Genomic DNA, 12554 nt, shown 5'->3' on the forward strand with positions numbered 1-12554 from the left:
GGGAGAACCAAGCCAAGTCTTCCAAAGGAAACAGCAACATTAACACTTCAAGGAGGAGAACCTTACTTGAGCCAATGCGTTTGAGGAGGATCTCCTTTGAACTCTTTGCACCGTCCTATCATTTATGTTTTTTGCTAACTTCCTTCTCATGTAAGTGTTCATCATTCAGTCTTACGACAGGTTCCCTTCATTCCAACCCAGAATTCAAAGCAGGGTGAATCCTTGAGATTCTTAAGGGCATCCACCTCTCAAATATTGTGTCAGAAAGGTATGCTAATGTCAAATATTTAAATCCTGCCATATGGTGATTGCATTTTAATTTTTCATTTAAAGAAAAAGAATCCAAAAGAGATTCCAATGGGAAGAAACTGGGCAGTGGCAGTTTTCTTCACTTCACCTCTGAGATAGAGCACATCGAGGAACAGATGGCAAGGGACAATGTCCACTTTGTCAGATTTGAAACCACAGATATCCACGGTGTGTCAAGATCCAAGAGCATCCCTTCTCGCTTTTTCCGGGTATGTCTGTATTCTTTTCCTGTTTCCTGGATGCAATGGCCTTCCTTTTGCTATTCTGCAAACCTTTGTTAATGCAGTATGCCCTTAGGTTGACCAAGAACTTTCTAAATATGCTTTATTCATCTCTCTCCCTGTATTATTAAGAACATTTAATTCATGCAACTTGGCAACATGGGTTCTTTTTACTCATCCAAGCTTTTCTTCCTCAGATGTATCTTTTTTTTTAATTGATTACCTTAACAAAAGGTTGGTTTGATCTGATCCTAGAAAATTCCAAGAGTCCAAGGGACAGCATATGAATTGCTCTAGTGACAAACCCCCCAAAACTTGCTGACTGATTCAATCCAATCAGATAATACCACCGAAATGCATAATGGTTTAAAATTTTAGCACTGCACTACAGTATTAGTTATTTTGTTAAGCAACCATTAAAGGTCACATTATTTGGTAATTTTTCTATGGAAAATAGAGATCACCAGCAGCTTTTTTGCAGGTTGTTTCTGCAATACCCAGCATGGGCAGCTTATAGGGAGCATTTTTGTTTAATTTTTATCATGAATATTTCAGATTTCATTCAGTGATCATATAAATATGCTAGTACAATTAGAAATGCAGTGGCATTTGCTTTCATACTATATTTTCTTTGAACTGTAGAAAAATACATTTTACTTTATTTTGTTTTTAGGTCTTGCTTCATTAGGCTCTGTTCTTTCAACTTTTAAGGTTAAATCTATTGTATTTCACTGATGTCATTTATGCATTAACAGATATCAACTGTTTTCCATGGAATTTAGTACTGCTAAAAGATAATAAGCTAATAACTTTTGTATTTGCCCAGCTCAGTTTTCTAAAATAACTTATACTTGTTTGAATTAATGCCATCTTAAGAAAATTAAACTTGACATAGAAGTATAAATCATTACTTTAAAATACTATTATTGCTGCTACTGTGATACCAAGAGTCATAAAATATGACAGGATTACTTTTTATTCTTATTTATCCAGAGACTCAGATCACGAAGAAGCAGGAATACAGCTTTGTAATTCACTTTCCGAATGAAAAGCTCTATTAAGTCATGCTCACACAACTGTGTATACCCAATTCACAATCTAGCTAGCAAGGCTGGATTTCAGGAGTTTTGAATAGGACACCTCAGTACCTCATTCTGTGTAATAGCTCCTAAACACTATAATTTCTTTCTAATGTTATAATTTCCAGAAAAGCTTGGCCTGTCCCAGTGTGGCAGTCTTTTCTAACTTCTTAGTACTTTTCCATCAGAACGCCATTGCCTCATTCAGTGATCATATAAATATGCTAGTACAATTAGAAATGCAGTGGCATTTGCTTTCATACTATATTTTCTTTGAACTGTAGAAAAATACATTTTACTTTATTTTGTTTTTAGGTCTTGCTTCATTAGGCTCTGTTCTTTCAACTTTTAAGGTTAAATCTATTGTATTTCACTGATGTCATTTATGCATTAACAGATATCAACTGTTTTCCATGGAATTTAGTACTGCTAAAAGATAATAAGCTAATAACTTTTGTAGTTCTGTGTGTGTTTGCCCAGCTCAGTTTTCTAAAATAACTTATACTTGTTTGAATTAATGCCATCTTAAGAAAATTAAACTTGACATAGAAGTATAAATCATTACTTTAAAAGCATTTTTCTACAACCTCTTTGGTCAAGAGGTTGTAAAAACAGCTTTAAAAGGCTCCTCTGGCGATCCCAGCTGAATTGCCTGATCATCAGAAACATTTTATAAAATTTTCTCTTAAATTTTGTGCCCATTTTACCATACAATCTTTAACCAACTCCATTTCTGAATCAATTTCAACCAATACATTATATAATCTTTTTATATGCTGTTGACCTTGATCTTTTATTTGTTTTACCATATTATCATCACTTTGCCTTATACCAATTTTCTGATCTATTTTCCATCTAGATTGCAATTGTCCATACTGGAACCATGTATAATTTCTTCCTTCATCCTCAATTTCTCCCTAGATTTCAACTGTAATTCCCCTTTTCCATAGTCAAAAGCTCTTTGTAAGTGATAACTTCCATTTTTGTAATATATTTATATTCTCTATCATATGTCTGGGGATGGTCCATATTGGTATCTTTCCATCTAACTTATATTGATATTTTTAATCTGATACTTATTTTGAATATAATCAATCCACTTCCTCCATTCCAATATATATTTTCTTGTGTACAGTCTTTCAAGTAGGCAGAAATTTTGCCATTTCTGCTAAATTTGATACTTTACTAATCCATTCTCCAATTGTAGGTAAGCCTTCTTTCTTCCAATATTGTGCAATCAATAATCTTGCAGCAGTTATTAAATTCAGAATCAGTTTTGTCTCTATAACAGTGCAATCTGAGATTATTCCTAATAAAAAGAACTGTGGAACAAACTTGATCTTCTTTTTCAAAGCATTTTTCTACAACCTCTTTGGCCGAAGAGGTTGTAAAAAAAACAGCTTTTAAAAGGCTCCTCTGGCGATCCCAGCTGAATTGCCTGATCATCAGAAACTTTTTTTGCAAAATTTTTTTATTTTTCCATAATAATTCCCACAATTTGACCAGTGTACAATACAATCACTTATCCAACAATCAGTCCTATACTCAAATTATACTCAGTCAGGGCTGCTCGACTGCCACTCCCCCCTTTAATCCTTTCTTCCCTTCTCATCCTTCTTAAACTTCCCCCACCACCTTCTCCTCGCTTTCCTACTTCCCCTCCTCTTTCCCACTTCTCACTACCATCCTTTCTAACCCTCTATCTTCTCCTTCTTCTCCTCCTCCTATCCTTTCTTCTCCTCCTTCTTTCCTCCCTACCCACCTACCTACCTACTTTCTTCCTTCTTTACTCCTCTTTCCTTACCCTTTCCTTCGGGAGTGTTTGCCGAGCAGTCCCGACATTACACCATTCCAACTTGTTTAATTCTACCATTATTCCTGTACAATGGCAACCAATCAATTTATAGTCTTCCCTTCCCGCCTCCTTCCCCGAGACTTCCCAGAACAGAATACAGGGTATTGTAACTAACAAACATAATCTAAAATATAACATAAAACATATTCCATTTCACACCATCACACTATCAATTCCCTTCTTTCTTAAACTAATACATAATAATTCCTAACTTCACTCAAAAACTAATTGATATTTTTTAATCTGATACTTATTTTGAATATAATCAATCCACTTCCTCCATTCCAATATATATTTTCTTGTGTACAGTCTTTCAAGTAGGCAGAAATTTTGCCATTTCTGCTAAATTTGATACTTTACTAATCCATTCTCCAATTGTAGGTAAGTCTTCTTTCTTCCAATATTGTGCAATCAATAATCTTGCAGCAGTTATTAAATTCAGAATCAGTTTTGTCTCTATAACAGTGCAATCTGAGATTATTCCTAATAAAAAGAACTGTGGAACAAACTTGATCTTCTTTTTCAAAATGTTCTGCATAATCCACCATATTTTAATCCAAAAGGCTTTAACTTTTTTGCAAGTCCACCATATATGATAATAGGTAGCATCCTCACAATCACATCTCCAACATTTTGCTTTCACATTTGGATACATACATGACAGTTTTTTAGGATCTAAATGCCATCTATAAAACATTTTATAAAATTTTCTCTTAAATTTTGTGCTTATGAATTTAACATTCCTCACCCAAATTTTTTCCCATGTTTCTAACATTATAGGTTGTTGAAAATTTTGTGCCCATTTTACCATACAATCTTTAACCAACTCCATTTCTGAATCAATTTCAACCAATACATTATATAATCTCTTTATATGCTGTTGACCTTGATCTTTTATTTGTTTTACCAGATTATCATCACTTTGCCTTATACCAATTTTCTGATCTATTTTCCATCTAGATTGCAATTGTCCATACTGGAACCATGTATAATTTCTTCCTTCATCCTCAATTTCTCCCTAGATTTCAACTGTAATTCCCCTTTTTCCATAGTCAAAAGCTCTTTGTAAGTGATAACTTCCATTTTTTGTAATATATTTATATTCTCTATCATATGTCTGGGGATGGTCCATATTGGTATCTTTCCATCTAACTTATATTGATATTTTTTCCAAATCCTCAACAACGCACTTCTGACCATATTATTCTTAAATGTCTTATCAATTTTCTTGTCATATATTACATATGCGTGCCATCCATATAACAAACCATAACCTTCTATATTCAAAATCCTTTCCTCTGTTAAATTAATCCAATCAGAAATTAAAGTTAAAACAACTGCATCATAGTACAATTTCAAATTAGGCATTTTTAAACCCCCTCTTTCCCTAACGTCTTGCATTATTTTTAACTTTATCCTCGGTTTTTTACCCTTCCATACAAATTTATTAATTCCCTTCTGCCATTCTTGTAAATTTGCATCTTTCTTCAAAATTGGAATCATTTGAAACAAAAATAAAAATCTAGGCAAAACATTCATTTTTATAGCTGCCACTCTTCCCAACAATGATAATTGTAACTTCTTCCATTTCTCCATTTCTTTAATTACTTTTCCCCACAATACCTCATAATTGTTTTTATATAATTTTACATTCGATGCTGTAATGTATACTCCTAAGTATTTAACCTTTTTAACTACTTCATATCCAGTTATTCTTTCTAATTCTTCCTCTGATGTGTATTCATATTTTTAATTATCATTTTGTCTTCTGTTGATTCACTTTAAACCCAGATACCTTACTATACTGATCAATTGTCTCCATCAAATATACAGCTGAATGTATTGGTTGAGATAAAGAAACAACCAAATCATCTGCAAACGCTCTTAATTTATAATCTTGATTTTTAATTCTAATTCCTTTTATTCGATCTAAACCACGTATCTTACTCAATAATATTTCCAAAGTTAGAATGAATAATAATGGTGACAAGGGACATCCTTGTCTAGTCCCTTTCTCAATCTTGAAAGATTCTGTTAATCCACCATTTACTATTATTTGAGCTGTTTGCTTTTGATATATAGCCTTAATTGCTTGAATAAAATAATCCCCAAATTGCATTTTTTCTATTACTTTAAACAAAAACTGCCAATCCAATCTATCAAAAGCTTTTTCGGCATCCAAAAAGAGGAATGCTGCTGAAACCTGGCTGTTTCCTTCCAAATATTCAAGTAAATTTACAATTTGTCTCATATTATATCTCATCTGTCTCCCCTTAATAAATCCTGATTGGTCATTATGAATTAATTGATTCATCAGTGGCATCAATCTATTCGCTAGTATCTTAGCAAATATCTTATAATCAGTATTTAAAAGCGATATTGGCCTATAATTCTCTGGTTTAACACCATCTCGATCTTCTTTAGGTATTAATGAAATAAAAGCTGTCCTCCATGAAGGAGGAGCTTCTCCTCCCCTTTGTATTCTGTTAAATAACTCCTTAAGTGGTACAATCATCTCATTTTGTAAATTTTTATAATAAGTAGTTGTCAAGCCATCTGTACCTGGTGCTTTATTCGCTTTAAGCTGCTTAATTGCAAACACTATTTCCTCTGAAGAAATTAATTGATTCAACTCTTCCTTTGATCTACTGTAATTTCTAAAATACCGTGGTCCTGTAAATATCTATCTATATCTTTATCACTAATCACATCTCTAGAATATAACTTAGTATAATATTCTAAAAAAGCTTTTTTAATCAAATTTTGCTGATATACTTCCTTACCTCTATATTCTATTTTATCAATTATACGTCGTTTCTGTTTCTTTCTTAATAAATATGCTAACCACCTTCCAGGTTTATTAGAATTATTAAACAAATTATGTCTTACATATTGTAAATTAGTTGCCACCTGATCTGCCATTAACATATTAAATTGACCTCTTAATATATTTATTGACTCTTTTGTTTTACTATCTCCTGGATTGCCTACCAATAACTGCTCCTTCCTTTTAATTTCCTCTTCTAGTTCTTTTCGCCTTTTGTGCAGTCTATTTCTATATTTATTATTCATCTCTAATAAAATTCCCCTCATATAAGCTTTACTGGTGTCCCAAACTATCTCTATAGGTGTCCCTTTATCCATGTTCAAAGAAAAAAATTCCTTCATTAGAGTTTTACATTCATTTACATTTTGTTCATATTTAAACAAGTTCTCATTCATCCTCCACGACCTCCTGGCCTCTTTTTCCCGATCTAACTCAATCCATACCGGCTATGATCAGACAAGGTTCTAGAACAAATTTTTGTCTTCTTCACTCTGAAAAACAAATCATTAGTAATTAAAATGAAATCAATCCTAGAAAAAGATTGATGTCTGTCAGAAAAAAATGTAAAATCTCTCTCTTTTTCATTGCGTTCTCGCCATACATCTCTCAATTCTAAATCTTCCATCAAATCAAAGAATGCCTTTGGCAGTTTTACACGATTGGAAATATTTCTAAGACTTCTTTTATCTTTCTGGGTATCCATCACTCCATTCCAATCACCCATTAATATATAAGTTTTATAATCCCAAGATGTTATTCTTTTATGTAAAAACTTATAAAATTTTTCTTGTTGTTGATTTGGTGCATAAACTCCTATTAAAAGTATTTTTCTCCCTTCCAATAAAAGTTCAATAGCAATATATCTTCCTTGATTATCCGCTTCAATTAATGTTGCAGATAAATTACTCTTTATATAAACAACTAGTCCATTCTTCTTTTCTGTAGCAGATGCAACAAAATGTATTCCCAATTTCGAATTTATCAAATATTTCTGGTCTAATGTTCTAATATGTGTTTCTTGTAAACATACAATGTCATTTTAAATTGCTTCAAATAATGAAATATCTTTCTTCTCTTTTGTGGTGAGTTTAATCCATTGACATTCCAAGATAAAAGTCTAATTGCCATTATCAGCAATCGGAAACTTTTGAAGCACCAGCCGCAAATCATATCTTTCTTTGGGCCTTGCTCCTCCCACTGTTTCCGTCTTGGTAATAGCAGATTGAGCCTGTTGAGCCTTTTCTTCTTGTTCCTTGCGTTTGACAGCTGCTCTTGTCATCCTTGGCTCTTTTGGAATCTCTGATCCCATCTTAGACACATCCAACGCTTGTAAACGGTCTTCTTCCATTACTATCACTTCTTTTTCTTTAATTTCACCTTCCTTTCTCCTACCATCCGGAGATGGTGGACTTCAGCCTTAAGCACATAAGCATAAAACTCTTGTGCTTTACTGACTGTATTAAGACGATGTGCTTTCCCTTCATAGTAAACTATTATACCAATTGGGATGTCCCATCTATACTCAATCTGACGTTTTTTAAGTTCGTTCACCAAAAAAGCAAACTCCTTCCTACCTCTCAACATTTTGGGGGGAATTTCCTTTAGTATTAAAATATCTTGGCTGCTTGAATCTTGTCTCCTTTAAAAAGCTTGTAAAATCTCATTTCTCACTGTTCTAGTAGTAAAATAAATAACAATGTCTCTGGGAAGATTTCTTTGTCTTGCTATCCAGGAATTCACACGATAAATTTTATCAATATAAATGCCACATCTACTGGCCGAACTGCCAAAATCTCTGCAAAGGCCTCCAAAAATTTGCTTCAAATTCTCATTTTACATTCTTTTAGTCCACGGATTCGTAAAGCAAGTTCCATTGCTCTATATTGTACCAAAACAATTTCATCATCAACTTTATCCATTTTACTTTGAACTGCCTCAATCTCATTTTCCAATTTTAAATTAACTTTCTTTATTTCTTCTACTTCCTGCTCCAATAAAATCACATTTGATGCCAGACCCTGTACTGCTGACACCAAACCTTCTTTAACTTCTTTATTTCCAGTCTGAATTTCTAACATCTGTTTTTCATCTCTGACATTTCTTCTGTAATTAATTTAAACTTATCCTCTATCTGGGAAGTTTGCCAATTCATAGCATCGTTAAGAGATTCTTTCATAAATTCTTTCAGGTTATCCTGAAGTGCTTCCAAATTTAGTGATTTTGTATCTGCTGTATGTGCTGGAGAGACTCCCGGTGTTAATGTTCCTGGAGTTTTTGTAGCAGTTGACTTTAATTGTTTTGCTGCCATCTCTTAAAATTTCTCTTTAACTTAATATTACGTATAAACCTTTTAAGTCTTTTTTTCCCCCAGTCTCAGTATCTCTTCTCCCTTCTCATTACAATGTTTAAAAAAAAAATTTTTCCAGCTGGCCCCAGCAATAAACAACAGACAGTGAGACTTGTAACACTTTCGTTTTCAACTGTGTAGCTCATTAAAGAACGATCGCCATTTTCACTTTGAAGTCAGATCCAAAACTTAAAAAAAAAATAACAGGGAATTGATTGATTACTTGCTTTTATAATTAGAGCTCTCCTGTTTCTGTTCAGTCCGTATTATCTTCTTTAAGTTAAAATTGGTCCCGCTAATATTACGATAAACCTTTTAAGTCTTTTTTTTTTAAATCAGTCTCAATATCTCGATCTCTTCTCCTTCTCATTACAATGTTTAAAAAATTTCCAGCTGGCCTTCAGCAATAAACAGCAAACAGAGAATTGTAACACTTTCGTTTTCAACTGTAGCTCATTAAAGAACGATCGCCATTTTCACTTTGAAGTCAAATCCAAAACTTAAAAAAAAAATAACAGGGAATTGATTGATTACTTGCTTTTATAATTAGAGCTCTCCTGTTTCTGTTCAGTCCGGTATTATCTTCTTTAAGTTAAAATTGGTCCCGGAAGTTGGTCGCGGCAATTAGGTCTGCCGGAGCAGGAAAAAAGCCTCAGATCTGGAGCACTTTGAAGTTCTGAGGGGGCTTAACCCTTCGAGCCCCCTGGTATCTTCCAGGAGCTCTAGGGAAGCTCTACCTCTGCTTCTTTTTGCTCACCACCGCTTCTTCTCCCGAAGAGGGGGGTTTCCGAACTGCTGGACAGCTGATTGTCGCTGTCTTAGCAGTCCAACATGATCCAGAGGTTGGTGACCAGAAAGATCACCTCCATTGCCAACGGAGCCAACCAGGAAGTCTCATCATCAGAAACTTTTAAAAGCATTTTTTTTACAAGCTCTTCGGTCAATGCAGTATGCCCTTAGGTTGACCAAGAACTTTCTAAATATGCTTTATTCATCTCTCTCCCTCTATTATTAAGAACATTTAATTCATGCAACTTGGCAAAGTGGGTTCTTTTTACTCATCCAAGCTTTTCTTCCTCAGATGTATCTTTTTTTTTTAATTGATTACCTTAACAAAAGGTTGGTTTGATCTGATCCTAGAAAATTCCAAGAGTCCAAGGGACAGCATATGAATTGCTCTAGTGACAAAACCCCCAAAACTTGCTGACTGATTCAATCCAATCAGATAATACCACAGAAATGCATAATGGTTTAAAATTTTAGCACTGCACTACAGTATTAGTTATTTTGTTAAGCAACCATTAAAGGTCACATTATTTGGTAATTTTTCTATGGAAAATAGAGATCACCAGCAGCTTTTTTGCAGGTTGTTTCTGCAATACCCAGCATGGGCAGCTTATAGGGAGCATTTTTGTTTAATTTTTATCATGAATATTTCAGATTTCATTCAGTGATCGTATAAATATGCTAGTACAATTAGAAATGCAGTGGCATTTGCTTTCATGCTATATTTTCTTTGAACGGTAGAAAAATACATTTTACTTTATTTTGTTTTTAGGTCTTGCTTCATTAGGCTCTGTTCTTTCAACTTTAAGGTTAAATCTATTGTATTTCACTGATGTCATTTATGCATTAACAGATATCAACTGTTTTCCATGGAATTTAGTACTGCTAAAAGATAATAAGCTAATAACTTTTGTAGTTCTGTGTGTGTTTGCCCAGCTCAGTTTTCTAAAATAACTTATACTTGTTTGAATTAATGCCATCTTAAGAAAATTAAACTTGACATAGAAGTATAAATCATTACTTTAAAATACTATTATTGCTGCTACTGTGATACCAAGAGTCATAAAATATGACAGGATTACTTTTTATTCTTATTTATCCAGAGACTCAGATCACGAAGAAGCAGGAATACAGCTTTGTAATTCACTTTCCGAATGAAAAGCTCTATTAAGTCATGCTCACACAACTGTGTATACCCAATTCACAATCTAGCTAGCAAGGCTGGATTTCAGGAGTTTTGAATAGGACACCTCAGTACCTCATTCTGTGTAATAGCTCCTAAACACTATAATTTCTTTCTAATGTTATAATTTCCAGAAAAGCTTGGCCTGTCCCAGTGTGGCAGTCTTTTCTAACTGCTTAGTACTTTTCCATCAGAACGCCATTGCCTCATTCAGTGCACATAGGAAGCATCTCTTGTCCTCTGAGAAGTTTTTCTTGTTTTCAGAACCATTTTGATTATCATAGTAAACTTCATTCTGTATTTTTCCACATGCATAGCAGCTGACATTTCTTAGAACAATCCTTCTATCTTTATGGGCTGGATCGCCCGATCCAGTAGTGATGGCGGCGGGTGGTTCGGAGAACTGGTAGCAAAAATCCCTCCCCCGTCCCCACAGCTGAGCCACACGATCATCAGTTGTTGTTATTTTTTTCACTTTTCAAAGCATTTTTTCTTTGGCCCAAAAAATGCTTTTAAAAGTAAAAAAAACAACAACCACCCTCTGATGATCGTGCAGCTCAGCTGGGATCGTCAGAACCCTTTAAAAGCATTTTTTCTACAACCTCTTTGGCCGAAGAGGTTGTAAAAAAAGCAGCTTTTAAAAGGCTCCTCTGGCGATCCCAGCTGAATTGCCTGATCATCAGAAACTTTTAAAAGCATTTTTTTTACAAGCTCTTCGGTCAAAGAGGTTGTAAAAAAATGCTTTTAAAAGGTTCCAGCGATCAGGCAACTCAGCTGGGATCGTCAGAACCGTTTAAAAGCATTTTTTCCTCTGGCGATCCCAGCTGAGTTGCCTGATCATCACAGGCTTTTGAAAGCAGTTTTTTACAACCTCTTCCGCAGAAGAGGTTATAGAAAAAAATGCTTTTATAAGTAAAAAAAAAAAAGTTGGCCCTGCCCACCCAGTCACATTACCCCTCCCCCCACCAAGCCACGCCTACAGGACCAGTAGTAACAAATTTTACATTTCACCCCTGGCTCTCATGTATTCCATCTTCTACACTTGTGCACTCATTATTTATTTTTATCTTGCCTCCATTATTTTTTATAAATAACTTAAGGCAGTGAACGTACCTAATAGTCATTCCTCCTACAATTTCTCCACAAGAAAACCGCTGTGAGATGGGTTGGGCTGAGAGAGTGGATTGGACCAAAGTCATCCAGCTGGCTTTCATGCCTAAAGTGGGACTAGAACTTATAGTCTCCCGGTTTCTAGCCTGAGTGCCTTAACCACAAACTGCATAGCACTGACAATATGGCAGCTACACCATGACATTAATGGTAATACTGGCCATACCTGATGGTTTTGCTGTATATTGGTGTATGGTTAACTACCGAATAACACTACGGCGATTGTTATTACTGGTGCTATTTTTAGAAGGTGAAATAAAACCCTACAGCCTGAGCTTTACTTTCTGTACTACTAAAATACTGTTACCAAAATGGTGGGTAGACTCACTGTGCTCAAGTACTGAGTTTACCATGCTACTGTGTGTTGGACTGGCAAGATTTTGCCATGTTCAATAGGCCACTCTGTCCACTCTCATTCAGTGAAGAATGAGAGAAACACCCTAGAAAGCATTTTTTTAAGCACGAGAGAGAGAGAGAGAGAGAGAGAGAGAGAGAGAGAGAGAGAGAGAGAGAGAGAACATATAGACGTTTCCTTGCATTGGTAGAAAATAGGCAGTGCAGCATCTTCTTTGATAGCCACACAGATTAGGAGTGGTGAGGTTTCTAGGTCAAGTTAATGTTTTCCCTCAAATGTGTGGCCTGCTTTAGTGCCTCTGTCCTTGTGTTGTGCCAAGGGACCTGAGGTCACTTTCAAAAGGTGGCTGTCTTTTATACTCTGGGAAACAGTCTTTTGCCAAACTGTTGGGAACACAAACAGCGTGCAAGCTTCCTTTTTCA

At 34.8% G+C, this 12554-nt stretch overlaps 1 protein-coding gene across 1 annotated transcript in view; it reads left to right on the top strand.

Moving 5' to 3' along the window:
- The window catches only part of LGSN (lengsin, lens protein with glutamine synthetase domain), a 104596-nt gene that overhangs the window by 87947 nt on the left and 4095 nt on the right, over positions 1 to 12554 (top strand). The window contains exon 4 of the mRNA XM_058176614.1: positions 334 to 518. Coding sequence (XP_058032597.1) covers positions 334 to 518 — 185 coding nt within the window. The remainder of the gene's footprint in view (positions 1 to 333; positions 519 to 12554) is intronic.

This window comes from Ahaetulla prasina, chromosome 1 (assembly GCF_028640845.1).
Source record: "Ahaetulla prasina isolate Xishuangbanna chromosome 1, ASM2864084v1, whole genome shotgun sequence".
NCBI classification, from domain to species: Eukaryota; Metazoa; Chordata; class Lepidosauria; order Squamata; family Colubridae; genus Ahaetulla; species Ahaetulla prasina.